The following is a 14,535-nucleotide window of genomic DNA, read 5'->3' on the forward strand; positions in this document are numbered from 1 at the left end:
CTGGTTTTCGCTCATAAGTTAAAGGCTAGCTGATAAACTAACATTTAAAACTGTGCCTATGTAAAAGTCACCAACATCTTTAAAAAAATATGCAACAGAAGATTACAAAAGGAAATGGAGGTTGTGTAATATATTATATACAAAGGCTTTGGTCTGTCTGTACAATCAACAATGGTTAATTCAGATATGTATAGATCCAAACCTTAAAAGGCTTTCAACTCTTGCAGGCCTTGCGCTACTATGCACTGTTGCAGTAAGAGGTTTTAGTAGCACAAAATAAAGTAAAACACTTAACTACAACTATAACAACGAACTTGTACCCAATTCAATGAAATTACATGAAAATGTGTATAAAACATACATAGAATATTCAGATAAATATCAATGAAATTAACTTTATTATAGAAATGTTGTCCGGGAGACTGCTAGGGAGACAAATACTTACATTTCGACATAACAAACTGAATTATATCGAAGACACAATCTACAGTTTTTAGCTACCAAAAGTTTTTTTTCACCTCTTTTTTAGCGGTTAATGCTTTCCATTTACAATGATTCTGCCAGAAAGCTTTGGAAAAGAAAATAACAGAGAAATTGGCTTCTCGTACCCAGCTGGTACCTGCTGGTCCAGCTCTGCCTTGGAGTGATAGAAACGTGTTTCACCAGAGTCCACATTCTGTACACAGACTGGGAGAGCTTCTTGATATACGTTGATAAAAAACTATTCATGGCAGAAAATTCTTCACAAATGATCTTCTTTTCAGCAGAAGCAAGGAACAACTCAGTTTCACAGTCCATCCACGTTGTTCTTTTTTCATTATGACATACAAATGGTCATATACAAATACACCAAAAATGACATAAGTTGGAAACGGAGAACAGAGATATTTTTTCCCCATTAAGGATGTTACACTGGGCACTTTACAGAAGTCCTTTCTCTTTTTTTTCTTCTTCAAGTCTTTGCGTCCAAAGAATGATAGAGAATGGCACAATCCCAGTACAAAAGAGTGTCTTTTAGAGTCTATTTTCTCTTGTTTGTAATTAAATACTGCTGGACAGCCTCTTCTTTCAAGACAATATCCGAGGAGTCACACGTTGACGGTAGTCGTGTCTCTACTGTAGCCTGGGCCAGTACTGGGACATGTCTGCTTCACTGCCTGGGACTTGGACAGGAACAGATACTCCAGGAGAGATGAGACCTTACATGACAAACACAGAGCGATGGATCAGTTCAGGCACCATGAATACCTACTAATGTTTGCAAATGGTGATTTGTAATGTCTTGGATTTATTATTTTTTTGTCATGAACCATTTCTCTGCTTACCTGTTGAGTTGCCTCCTGAGCCTGCCATTGATTGGCTGTTCATATGTGCCTGCATATGAGGAGGGGTGTACGTGTCGTAGCTCCGCCCGTTGACTGAGGGACTGGTGGGCAGCATGCAGGAGTAGGAGGTCTGGCTGGGCACAGGAGCCTGGGGGGGAAACAGCACACAGGACAGTCAGATTCACCTGCCTCTCTGTCACCTAGCAGCATTTCACATCTACGGTCCCAACTACTAAGGGATGGGCCACACTAAACCATGGGAACATAAATAATGCACTATCATATTTAGTTTAGAAATTCAACATAGTATTTACTACAGCATTGCCAGTTATTAGCATTAACTTGTGATATGGATGCTATGCAAAGTAATTAGAAAAAAACACCAAAATGCTACATTAATTATTGGATCTGACAGTGACTTGATGTACTTACTTGCATAGGCAGGTTGTTGGCCATGGTGAAGCTTGGCATAGGTGGCAGGGCACTGTATGTGTTTGTAAGGGCTGTGTCTGGTCTTCCCAACATGGATCCTGACGAGAACGATACTGCAGGGGTAGGATATATACATTTATTTTAGAGACCAGTCAGCACCTGATTGACATTTGCAACATTGATATGCAGGAACATAGAATGGATTGTGTGGCACTCCTGACTCTCACCCACATTTGTACACATTTTTGTTTTACATGCTGATGAGGCTACAGTTCTAAAATCCCATAAATGGATCCTACAGGCAATAAATGAAGGTGGAATGCACATGATGTAATAGGATGTTATGTTAAAGATAAAGATCACTGACTCCAACCTGGTGTTGTGGGCTGCGGGATGGACTGGTAGACACTGGTGCTGAAACTGCTGCTGATAGGGATGTGACTGGAGGAGTTACTGGCTTGCCGCCTTTGATTCCGGAGTTTCTCCTCTCTCCTCCACTTTGCCCTTCTATTTGAAAACCACACCTGAAACCACATTCATGTTTCAATGGTTAGTGTTGGATGTGTCAGTTCTGTGAATGTGGTTACAATATCCCTAAATTCAAGATGATATTAATGGGCACAAGGAGAGGTCACTGTACCTGTATTCTGGCCTCTGGGAGGTCAATCTTTGCAGCAAGTCTTTCCCTTGCGAAAACATCTGGATAGTGAGTTCTTTCAAACTCTGAAAAAAATAAAATTAGTTAGAACTAGAAAGGAAGTAATTTAATGTGCTATACATCAAATATGCCTACAAAAGCATTCAGACTAATACAGTTGTGGAAAAAACTTCAAATTTGCAGTGAAACAGTTATTCAAAGTTTGCCAATGAAAACAGTAATCTGTGGTGATATTCAAAATGAATAGGCCAAGTTACGAGTCAGTCTTGATGCCTTAATTATGCTTAAAATATTCTAATTTAGTATCACCAGCTCATTAATGGGATTACTTCGGCCGACAGTTGGACAAGAACATGTGACAGTGGCCGTATAATGTACCTTTCTCAAGCGCTTCTATCTGTTCTTGTGTGAATGACGTGCGGTTCCTTTGCAATTTTCTTTTCAGCTGAAGTCTCATTTGGGTCTCATCCGAGTCTTCTCCATTCGAACTTATTGAATTAGTGTTCTCACCTCCGCCGTCTGACTGTGGGCAACCATCTGAAAAATAATGAATCAATCAATCAATACAAACTATCACTCTTTGTTCAGCTTTAATGCATAGCAGGAGGTGCACCTGTTTGGAAGTAAATATGATCAAGTTAGCACAATTATTGTATTTTCTTGCATTGGAGTTTCTTTTGCATTCCTTGGAGTTTAATGAGGCCTATGAGGATATGCCCAAAACCCACCTGTGCCTAAAACATTCTCTTATAATATGTGAAATGTTGAGACTTGTTGTGTTCTCTGCTCCTTCCAACTGATATTGACTGGGTTTGACAATTCATTGTGTTATTTTGACCAGATATTATTAGTTACATCAGGCTATAGAAAATGGCTATACAATGTTGAGGGAAACTATTCTTTTTGGCGTTGATCTTTTAGGACCATGTAACAATGCTTGTCTTGCTGAAATATAAGACATAGTAGAACCTATTCAGATCCCCTGAAATGCTTTAAAATCCAAACGTTCCCTTTTAAAATGTTATCTTTTTCCACAATGGCGTTTGTACACCCATTGAAATAACCCACAACACTTGAATAAAAGCAGTTTTTCACGACCACACAATACCAGGAGAGTAAGGGAAACTATTAAATTCACGGTCTGTGGAGGGGTTGGCAAACTTTCGTGGGCAGAATTTGAGGACACAATTGGAGGAGGCCACAAAAGGATTCTCTCGAGGCTCGCAGTGCCCCTCATTGTATGGAGGATTCCAGTCAACAGACTTTTCAGCTCAGTATGTTAACCTTTATGCACTACTATCATTAATCACTGTCTCCTAGGATGCCCTGTTCAACGCCAGTTAGGATTTATGGTTTCTTTAGGCCATGGAAGAAAAACACCCAGCACACACTGAATGAGACATCTCTATGCTCAGACAGTGTTTGTTACATAAAGGCGACAGAGAAACCTACTGTGAGTTGAGGGGCCTCAGTCAGTCGTGTTGTTAGACACTTTATTCAGCATACCTTTTCTCCATTACATTATGCCTACGTAGCAAACGATACACATAGTTATGTAGGCCTAGATAAATCTGCTTTGGCAGTTTATTGTGTGGGTGATTACCATTTCACAGTTCGTGTTTTTTCTACATGCACAGGCAGGTTGCTCAGTATACCTAGTCATAAGCTGTATTGGTATGCTCACAGTTAAGTAATATAGGTGAAGATATATTTCAACAACTATATATCAGCAGTGACCCATCATCATATTTGTGTAGCTTATTCACTTTGCTCTGAAGTTATGCAGATGCTTTTCAGACAGATTGGTTGTTTCAAAACCAAATGTATTATTCAGAACGATGTGTCTTATTACATTATTGTGAACATACGCGAAGATGAAGTTATCCCCTTTAAATGTCCCTCTTGTGTCCAAAAATAAAGCTTATCAGTGACCAGTGCGCTATAGTTTTGGAGCTAATCCGTCAAAAGGAGTGAATGTGCGTTCTATTATCCTCAGCCAGACCAACTGTCGCTAGATTTGGGATTTGTTTTCATTAATAAAAGACGCTGGGAAATAAAACCATTCCTTAGTATCACGTGTCGCAATCAGTCAGGCGTAAAACAAGCCAACAGATAGAGAACCAACTGCGGCATCTTTCAGCAATAGAAACTAAAAACATTCTGGGACCCCCTGAAAGAGAAAGTGTCTAAACCCCATAGACAGCTTTAGTCCTCTATAAAGAAAAAAAGATAAGAAAAACTGTCACGTTGATCCCTAAAAACACGAAATCGCAAGCGAGAGCTTTCAGCCTCTCCTTGTGAAAGAGTTGTCTCTCTTCGGGCCCTGTCACTCTGATGAATCCACTATTTTATTCACTGTTGCGTGGCGTTTATCAGATTGAGACCATATTTCTCCCCCTCTGAGACCTCACCCTGCCGTATGCTTCCGGAGTAATGGATTCTTAATTTCCCTGAAATCGCACTCCATGGAAGTGTAGACACTTATGGCAGAACATAAGTGAACATACGATGTTGGTATAGCTGGCTGTGGTGTTAACACACACATTTTGGGCATATTTTGAATAGACAGGATAACAGTGATACATTCAAAGTACAAACAACAACAGCAGCAGCACTTATTATCATCGTTATTATTCATTTATAACAGCCTAATAGTCTATAATTATGCTAAGATTATATAGGCTTAGATTATATAATTAATACTATTGGGATACTATTATAATAACACTAGGGCCTACTTAATAATAATAATAATAATTATTATTATTATTATTATTATTATTATTATTATTATTATATACCATGAAAAAATGTATTTGTTACTCTTAGCACTTGGTCACCTTTCACCTTAATTTAATTGTTGGGGATATCTCATTCGAGATAGGTGTAGTTGCCAACAACAACAAAAACGCAGAAATTATGAAGGAGAAAAAACGGTTTATGTATTTCAATAGTGTCCATCCTTTATTGTTTAGTTCTCTTAAAACTGACGTGTCTAATTGGCAAATGGTGCCATATCGTGTCCAGGGGTCTCCCGTGGAACATTTCTACAGCTGTCTCCTCAAACTAGACGCTTATTCATGTCGCCTTAATGAGAAACAAAACGTTCTCTAATGAGCAATTACATAGCGACAGAACTGTTCCCATAACAAATTCTTGCGTGTGACAGAAACATCCTTTGTACAGATAGGCCTACCGCACACTGCTTCAGATTTTTTCATCCTAAAGCAGGTTGGATGGGGAAAATGTGGACTCATTGACGGACAACCAGATATAGGCCTACAGTATGGGCCAATAAATGCATCAATCGTGCAGACTAAATCGTACCGACTAAATTGTGAAATTACAACCTTATTGTAAAATACACTTAATCGAAAAACATGTCGAGAATTTGCAAGTTAATAATTAGTCGAATCATACCAAGTATCCTAATCTTTGAATCATTTTCGGGGGCATGGCACAGGCCTATAGGACAGCAAATGAATTACAGTTCCATGCATAGGTCAAATAAGGCTAATAAAGCCGATGCATTAGTGATAAACAACATCAGCTGAACTTTGATATCCTCAAAGATTTTGTAAAAAGTTATTTTTGTTCCCATGCTACTTTCAATAATGTAGCCTAATAATGTTGTAACACAATAAAATATAAGGAGATATTATTGTGTTAATTTTTTTAAATAATTATAATGATGGTAATAATAGGCCTGGTATAGTGATATACGACAACAACAACAACAATAATAATAGCTAATAATAATAATAATAATAATAAATCGTTATAGAAATGACCTAATAAAGACATTCTCACTCCTCTCGTCAAATCCAGTGATTCTCCTACCTGGGTTGGGCTGTCCTGGCACTGAGGTTCCGGGGTACCAGCCCGGCCGGGTCCCCCACGTCCCAGTCTGACCGTTCAGCATTCTCAACTTCTCATACATGCCATCTGCACCCATCTGTTGCTTTTCGCTAGCCAGGTTGCGCAGTACTCTGTTTATCGATGACACCTGAAAGACAAACCCAAAATGCTTCACATTAATTCAACGCGCTTCCCTTGGTTGTGACCGCACATTGGCTTGTAAGTGATCTGTCACATAATGGCATGCATACTCTCACATTCACAATATGTATTTGGGTAAGAAACTCGGTATCGAAATGGGAAATAAACAAAATATCAATTAAATGTATATTATCAATCGCAATGCGTAATTGTTCTGAAACAGGTGTACGATCATAAACAATATTGAGGTCAGTTGTTCGTTGTAATTTAACTCAGTTATTTTTTTTTATGCGTATAAAATGGTATGAGTAGTAACTTACACTCAATGAACTTACACTGGGTATATTATCGTTTGTGCAGACCCCCTCTGAAAGCAGTCTGTCACGAATTTCCCACGCGAAGATTGAAGGGCACTCCCTCTTGTATATGGCAATTTTTCCGACCACCTCCGGAGTTGCTACTCTTGGTTTGCTACCTCCGATCGCCCTTGGTCTGATGGAGCCGGTTTCATAGTATCTGCCCAGAATCTTACTCACACAGCCGTTTGACACCTAAATAGAAAACAATAGACACAAATCACATACATTATTCAAGACTAATGTGTAATATATGTGTATACTACAAACATTGTTAAGCTTACGTTTTCATTGTCCAGCACTTGGACTTTTGCATCACCATGGGTCTATAACACAAGAAATATACCTTGAATGGTATAAGGTAATTTTACTTGCACTTTGTTGAAATGCATCTGATACTGGATCAAGACATCTACTTTGGATAGATATGTTTGCAGGTTGTGTCGTAACATTTCCTGGCATCACGACAAACCATAATTCGTAATTCACCATCCAAAATCAAAACTGCAACTTAAAATGGTTTGAAATAACAATATTTGGCTGTGCATTTAGTTGTATATTCTAAATAAAAATCACACATTACAAATGTTATTCTAAAGCATTTTACTATGCAGGCAGAGAGAAGAATGTAGTGTTATCACCTGCAGAATCCTGGATATATCGCACGGCCGCGCGCCACTGTGAGCAAGCTCGACTATTTTCTGTCTGGTTGAGTCGGGCAGGGGTCTGCCGTTGACGAACACTCCGCCGAGCTGATTCACTCCGCTGTGACCTGGGCAGAGACAGGGTTACACTCTCTTTAGTTAAGCCACGAATCAAGAGCTGTGATTAAAAACAGCAGCCTCTTCACTACAGATGTCTCTGATGCAAGTGTTTAGTGTTTAACTATGCAAAAATAAAAGTTATCAAGCAGAACAGGAGACTAAACAAAACTGAACGTTCACCACCAAACATAGAGGAAATCACGCTGGACTTTGCATATTGTGTTATAATTGCCATTGTTAATTTGTCATATGTTTTAAATGCTTTCCGGATATGCTCGCGAATATCATTATCTTCTACAATTTTGTTCTAGTCACACATGCAGAACATTGATTAGCCTCAGCGGTGTGGTATGAACTCGACCAAAACATATCCAGCCCACTGAGCCGATATCTGCGCATCTTTGCAAAGCTTTAGCTCAAATAGCGTAATGCTATTTGCTTCACAGCATTATAAAGTAGTAATTACAGTATACTGTCAACACATCAAACAAATCATCACCTAATCCTATGTATATCAACTTGATGTTTGTTACACAAGCCAAAACATCATAAACGCCCATGTAAACAGGTACTTTCATACGAGTCAATTAACAATAGCCAGCTTAGGATAGCCCAGAAACCAGACCAAACCTGAAGTCAAATGGAAAAGGAGCCTCCCTGTAGTCGTCTACGTTTGCTCTAGTTCTCCTCTCCCTTCCCTTCCAAGCCTCCCGTTAAATTGACTCTAAGAGCACAAGCTCCTTAGCAATAAATAAGCTCCAAATATAGAAGAGTGGGAAAATATGATGAGCCTGGCTGACATTTGTCTTTAAAATAAAGCTAGCTGCACGTCAAGTTTGAGCTTAATTTCTGGAAATAGGCGGAAGTCGCCCTGGATCATGCATGGAAGGCTAATTGAAAAGATCAGTTGGAGCACTTGTGGCAGGCATGTCACTTTATGACACTGCTCTGCTTTTGAAAATCGCATCATCACGACAAATAGTAGCATGATAAAACGACCCTTGCTGTCTGCATTTGGATATCACTCAGACTAAATTGGACCCTACTCATTTACCCTTCAAGGGAAGCTTCATTTTATGGTAGCCAGGGGGCTGTGCGCGGGCACGAGGATGGGAGCGCGCGTCGCTCTTAATATATAAAAAGTGACATTCTTATTTTTTTTCAAGCGACAAACCAACATAGCCTATATTTACACTGTTTTTATAAGTCTGCTTGAGATGTTAGCACTCTCCCTTGTTTTACATATGTTTGGTTACTGTGTTTTCAAATAAAAATGAGATTAAATAATAGGCAGGCCCTACATCAATTATAATATTATATTGGGCCTTAAAATAGAACATTAGGCTACATGTGCTTGTGAATTTGTTGTCTACTGCCATAGGGCTGAAGTCACAAATTCTAGCCAAAATCAGGGTGTAAATATAGGCTATTTGCTTAGGAGTAGACTGCTGTAAGAGCAAATCCATCGCTATGTCATTTTTTGTAGGTTAATTCCAGGATTAGATTAAATCAATTGTGTTTGTGCATTTGATAGGTCAGCAGGGAAAAGCATATTGAAGATTTATTGTCTTTGAACGCGCCTCCCGTATAGTGCTCAAATAAATCCACTTGATCACTGCCACACAGAGATAATAATATAAAACTTTCACTAGAAAGGTTAGGCCTAATTCTTTATCATTATATAATTCCCCACGGTGAGTGGTGTCGATCTCGCCGAGTGGCAATGATTATGCGCCTTGTATTCTATTGCAAGTCAATTAATAGGAAAACATATGGCGTCATTTTGGACGCTCAGTTCCATATACACCCAGGAGCTATTAGCACAAAGCCTGCAGAGCCAGCCGCGACCTTTAGACAGACTAAAGGCCTCACCCGAATCATATCTGCTCAGTATTTCGCTCAAAAGACCACCCCATATAACATTGCGACAGTCCATTGCCATCATATTTAAAAATTTAACAAGGTATGAATAATGGCACAAGCTTGTACAATCTTGTTTACAGGCTAATATATAGCCTAGGCCTAATATTTTGGTAGCCAGTAGGTCCATTTAAAAGGTGAGGAACAGACACAATATGTCTGATCTTTAAAAAAACATCTAGAATCAAATTAATGGCCAAAGAAAAAACTCGTATAGTCTATTACGTTTAGTTGAAGGCCTCAGTTTTCTTTTCAAATGTGAGAGGGAATATGGGGCCGCTCAATTATTTCATATGGCCTACTTAAACTGACCTAGATTCAAATGCTTTGTTTGGTTGGAGGTCTAACAAGTGTAGAGCATCACATCTTCCATCTGATCCTACGTCTATAACTTGATAAATTTAGGCCTGATATGAAAATATACATGAAGTTCAAGGCTAAGCCAAGGCAATATAATGTATTGGCATAAATATGAAAGCACACTGCAGCAAAAACGTGTCGTTCAGTTAAGAGAATGAGAGGTAAGCTATTCCACACACCTTCGTTACAGATGTCATACACCTCTTGTCCAGCATTAAGAAAGAACATATATGTATTTTATTGTCACTCTGCCAACGACACAACATTATTAATTATGAATTACTGAATAACATCTCAAATATGTAAATACTGCTCTAACGTTTATAGGTCCAATGCATTCATAAGAAAGACTCAACGTCTCATCAAAGCATACAATTGTATCCCACACTGTGGTAATATAGAAGGGATAACATCTTCATAAACATTACATATTCTCCATGAGATGCATGCAATGTCCATTAGTGCATATAATGAACTATGTGAATTGGCATACCCCAACAGGCGTTTCTGAAATGCTATTTTATCATATCAAGAATAACCTTTTCTTTCTTTCTTTCTTTCTTTCTTTCTTTCTTTCTTTCTTTCTTTCTTTCTTTCTTTCTTTCTTTCTTTCTTTCTTTCTTTCTTTCTTTCTTTCTTTCTTTCTTTCTTTCTTTCTTTCTCTGTATGTGTCAAAACAACTGCATTGGAAGTTGTGCAATTGGCCAATAAATAAAACCATCTAGGCCTTCTACTTCCTTCTAGCGTCTTCTCTGATATGATAGTCCAGTTGCAGATATTAGGCTATATTTCAGTTCCTACACGTACAGGTTAATAGAAGCATACAGAAACATGACAGAAATACCACTGTGTGGATCAAAATATGACAATGAGCATACATAAAGCATTTCTAATTCAGCAAATGTAAACAAGCCCAAAAGTATTGGCCTTATTCTACACAAACATGCAAACCAACATCTTCAGCATAAATGTCATGTGCCAACTGCCTCTTTACAGCTCAATGTATAAGTTACTCAGAAAAAAACATGACTTACTGTTTTGCATCATGGACGCAACGCCAGATTCCCACGTGGCCCGGTTATAGTATTCTATTAGTCATGGGAAAAGAATAACAATGGTCAGTATTGGCATGTTGCTAATAATAGGCTATTACAATAATAAAGGTACATACACATCGCAGACATTGATTTGGTGCAATTAGAAAATTACGGGTGGGCACTGTATTACTCATGAATAACTCAGGATGCATTAGGCTATTATTCATTCATATTTTATAATACGAGAGCATAATATCGTCTGTTGTTCTATAGGTTTTTGAATATATATATTCAGTGTTTAAACTTGCCTGGAAACAGTGTGGACTGTCCGCTTAAAACAATTTAAAGACTCTCTCATCTGCTTCTCACTAGTTAATATATTCTCCCTATGGACAAAGCAAAACATTTTATTAGTACACCTTAGCTGTCGTTTTTATTAAGTCAGACTTACTGCAATATTTTCCAACTCATTTCATGAGATGAAAAGCATTGCAGTAATTTTAGAAAACGTTAAATATTATCAGCTTTTAACTGTATTTTAGGTGTATTGAGAGTAGGCTACGTTTAGAAATACAATTAACGATTTTTTAATAAATGTGCATATTAAGAGGTGCAAAATTGTTCAAGGCTCTTCATGTGAATATTACTGTTATTATATTAGCCATGAACACTTTAGTCCATCCCCTTTCCATACAATTAAAAACTTCAGTAATATACGTTTAAGATGTCTTTAGATGTAGTCGTCTAGTGGCATACGCTGTCTACCCCGGTTGGCTGCTCTGGAAAGTGAAATCGGGAAGGGGGTGAAGGCTCTCCAACAAAGCCTGCAGAATTTCAACAATGGCGTCCTTTCTGCTTCTACACCAGAACCCAGAGTGTAGAACTGAGGCTCCCTAACTAGATACCCAGCCTCGTACTAACCGTACCAATAACTCTCAGGAATACAAAGAGCTGAAGGGAGCAACCCCCTCCCACTGCACCCATGCCCAGCACAACAACAACCCCCTCACACCGCCACAGTTACGCTGCTGCGTGCGGTGACCCGGTGTCCGTATCCCTCTGCTTTTTTAATTTTTATCAAATAGAAACGCAAATGATTGTTATAAATATCTGGAGATAATTGTGTTACTGGTTTTTCGTTAAGGGTTGTAAAAAAGATACAACAGCTCAGTGGGGTGCTCAATTGGAAAAAGACAATTGCCATAAAGAGCCCATTCAAAACATTTGCCGAAAAGGAGGGCACTATGGAAATAGTCCAAGCTTTGATTTTCTCCCTTTTTATCTCCTCCTTTTTAAACAGGCAATGGATTGTGTGTGTGTATTTACAGTGTGCATCCACAAATAAATAACCTATACATCCAAGCATAGAGCCAAGCTGTGCAGCACGTGTTATTCCTATGTATGGTAAATATTCAAAAGAAACGGTGTAAATTCAACTAACTCATAATTACAACTCACAATTAATAATCCTTTATTACATAAAATTACATGCACTTTTGGTTCACTCATTGTAGACGTTTATAATTAGATAGGTGTAGCTACAAAGCATTTATTTGCATTTTTCTCATTCTAATTATTTTCAAATGTATTAATGCAATGAAAAAATTGGGAAAAGCAAAGTAAAGGGTTCCGAGTTTATAATGATTACATGTCTAAAATAATGAAATGTATTAAGCATGAGCTTAACCCGAAAGCAGTCTACTTGTATGAATATATGTAATATATATATATATATATATATATATATATTTATTTTTTTTACTTCACACTGAGATGAGATGATGAAAAGCCAATAATTTGCTTTTTGTTCAAGTCTAGCTAGAATTGTATTATTTATTTGATGCAGTCCACAAAATAGGAGGGCCTCATCTGTATTTTGCCCGTTTTAACCCACTACCTCTGGAATTTCAATTGAACATGCATCTTCAGACTTGTAAGGCATATATTATTCCCTTCATTTATATACAGAAAAACTCAATACAGCATCAATGTCCGGCATGAAGTTGAACCCAATAACATGTTACATAGCTACCACCAGGCCTATATAGCTACCATATGTTTTGCCATTAGAATAAAGCAATAGGCCTATTGTACTGGAAGAGTCAAAAGCCTAATGCATATCCTAACGTTATAAATAGCATAATCAAAATGAACCTCAAATATAAACAATGGTTTTGATGTTGAACTTTTTCTGTATTTTCTTCTACTTGTTTTATCTATAGCACGTAAAACGTTGCCTAATATGGAGTCATTCTAATCATTATCGTCCTCATTCTTTTGTGTGGAAAAATAGCTATAGGCTAAGCTTAATCATGTATTATTTATTATGAGTGGATTTCTGTACTGTTTTCACATAGGCCTATATGTCCTGCAAATGTTAAAAGCACTTTACTATTTGTGTTCAGTAAGTAGGACTACTTCAATTGTAATTTAATACACGATAAAGGGTTAGGGTTTGTGAACTTTAGGAAAAAGTTCACTGAGCATTTTCTGTGATGGTGCCCGGGTGAGTCTGACTGTATGATTCAACTTGACACTCTTGCTCATCGGATCATTGCGTCCCCATTCTCTGGACTGATTACTGGCCTAACGTGACTTTTTACTCTTTCCTGTCATAAATAAGCATTAAGCTATCCGCAAGCAACGACGGGATACAAGCAATACCAGAGTAAGAAAGAGGCGAACTGAAATGTTCCAATTAGGCTGCCACTAGTCTGCGTACCGAAGTTCCTTCATTAAAGCCGATATGACCATCACTGAAAACTTTTGAGCCAATCGGACTCTCTTCCTAAATTACAACAAAAACTTGCAAGTTATTAACTTTGTTTTAATTTGCCTTTTCAACACTTAGCCTACTTTTATTTTATGTTTCACTATAAAATAGTGTAATGTATAAACTAGGCTATACGCATGATTGTGTGAATAATGCGCGCTGTCTGAAATGTAGGTACAAAGTGCCAAGAAATCGGAGCTTACCTTTTTGAGGCATCCTGTGTACACTGCAGCCAAAGCCCTTGTTGATAAGTCTGAGCGCAAAAGAGACGGAGCCACAGTGCTGGATAGCCCCCTCGAAGGATTTTCCTTGTATATATTTTCCAAGTGATCTTGAATAGAGATGAAAATCCCTGTGAAGGAAGCAGAGATTGACAATAAAATGGGATGTCAGGACTGCGCGAGACTGAAAATGTGCGCGCGTGAGTGGGTGAGAGACAGAGAGAGGGAGAGAGAGAGGGAGAGAGAGGGTAGCGCACCTACGCTGATTGGTGATGGGACTAGTGTATTAATGTATGTGTTCCTGGTCTGTGCCTCGCCTCCACTCCTCTTCAGTGGCCCATTAGCAGAGCCTGACCTCTGTCATCATCTTCTAGCGAAACACTTCCTCCTACTTCGTGGTGCCAGAGCGGGAAACGGGGCAGAGCCAGAGCTTGCTTTTCAAACCCACTAATCACTCTGCACATGCACATTAATTTCTCATTCTCTAACACACACACACACACACACACACACACACACTGAATATTTCCTTTAGAAATGCTATTGGATGAGGGATAGCAAGTGCAACTCACAGGGCTCCACGATCGTGGAACGCATACAAGATTTCCTACACTAACCATGAACCTGAAGTTACAAATGGATGTACGGGCAGTGAACACATGCTGCGCGCCGACCTCAAACGGATCAACA

The 14,535-nt window shown here is 38.5% G+C and overlaps 1 protein-coding gene across 1 annotated transcript; it reads right to left on the bottom strand.

Moving 5' to 3' along the window:
- Positions 1-1,113: 1,113 nt before the first annotated feature.
- Positions 1,114-13,840, bottom strand: LOC311137697 (paired box protein Pax-6-like; the record flags this gene model as incomplete). The annotated part of the gene is made up of 13 exons (XM_084172243.1): positions 1,114-1,199; positions 1,326-1,473; positions 1,758-1,870; positions 2,131-2,281; positions 2,398-2,480; positions 2,794-2,952; positions 6,256-6,421; positions 6,750-6,965; positions 7,055-7,096; positions 7,412-7,542; positions 9,994-10,023; positions 10,849-10,902; positions 13,828-13,840. 13 exons carry the CDS (start codon positions 13,838-13,840, stop codon positions 1,114-1,116), a joined length of 1,392 nt encoding a protein of 463 aa, XP_084028369.1.
- Between the last annotated feature and the right edge of the window lie 695 nt (positions 13,841-14,535).

Source organism: Coregonus lavaretus (assembly GCF_964263955.1).
Source record: "Coregonus lavaretus genome assembly, chromosome: 11".
NCBI classification, from domain to species: Eukaryota; Metazoa; Chordata; class Actinopteri; order Salmoniformes; family Salmonidae; genus Coregonus; species Coregonus lavaretus.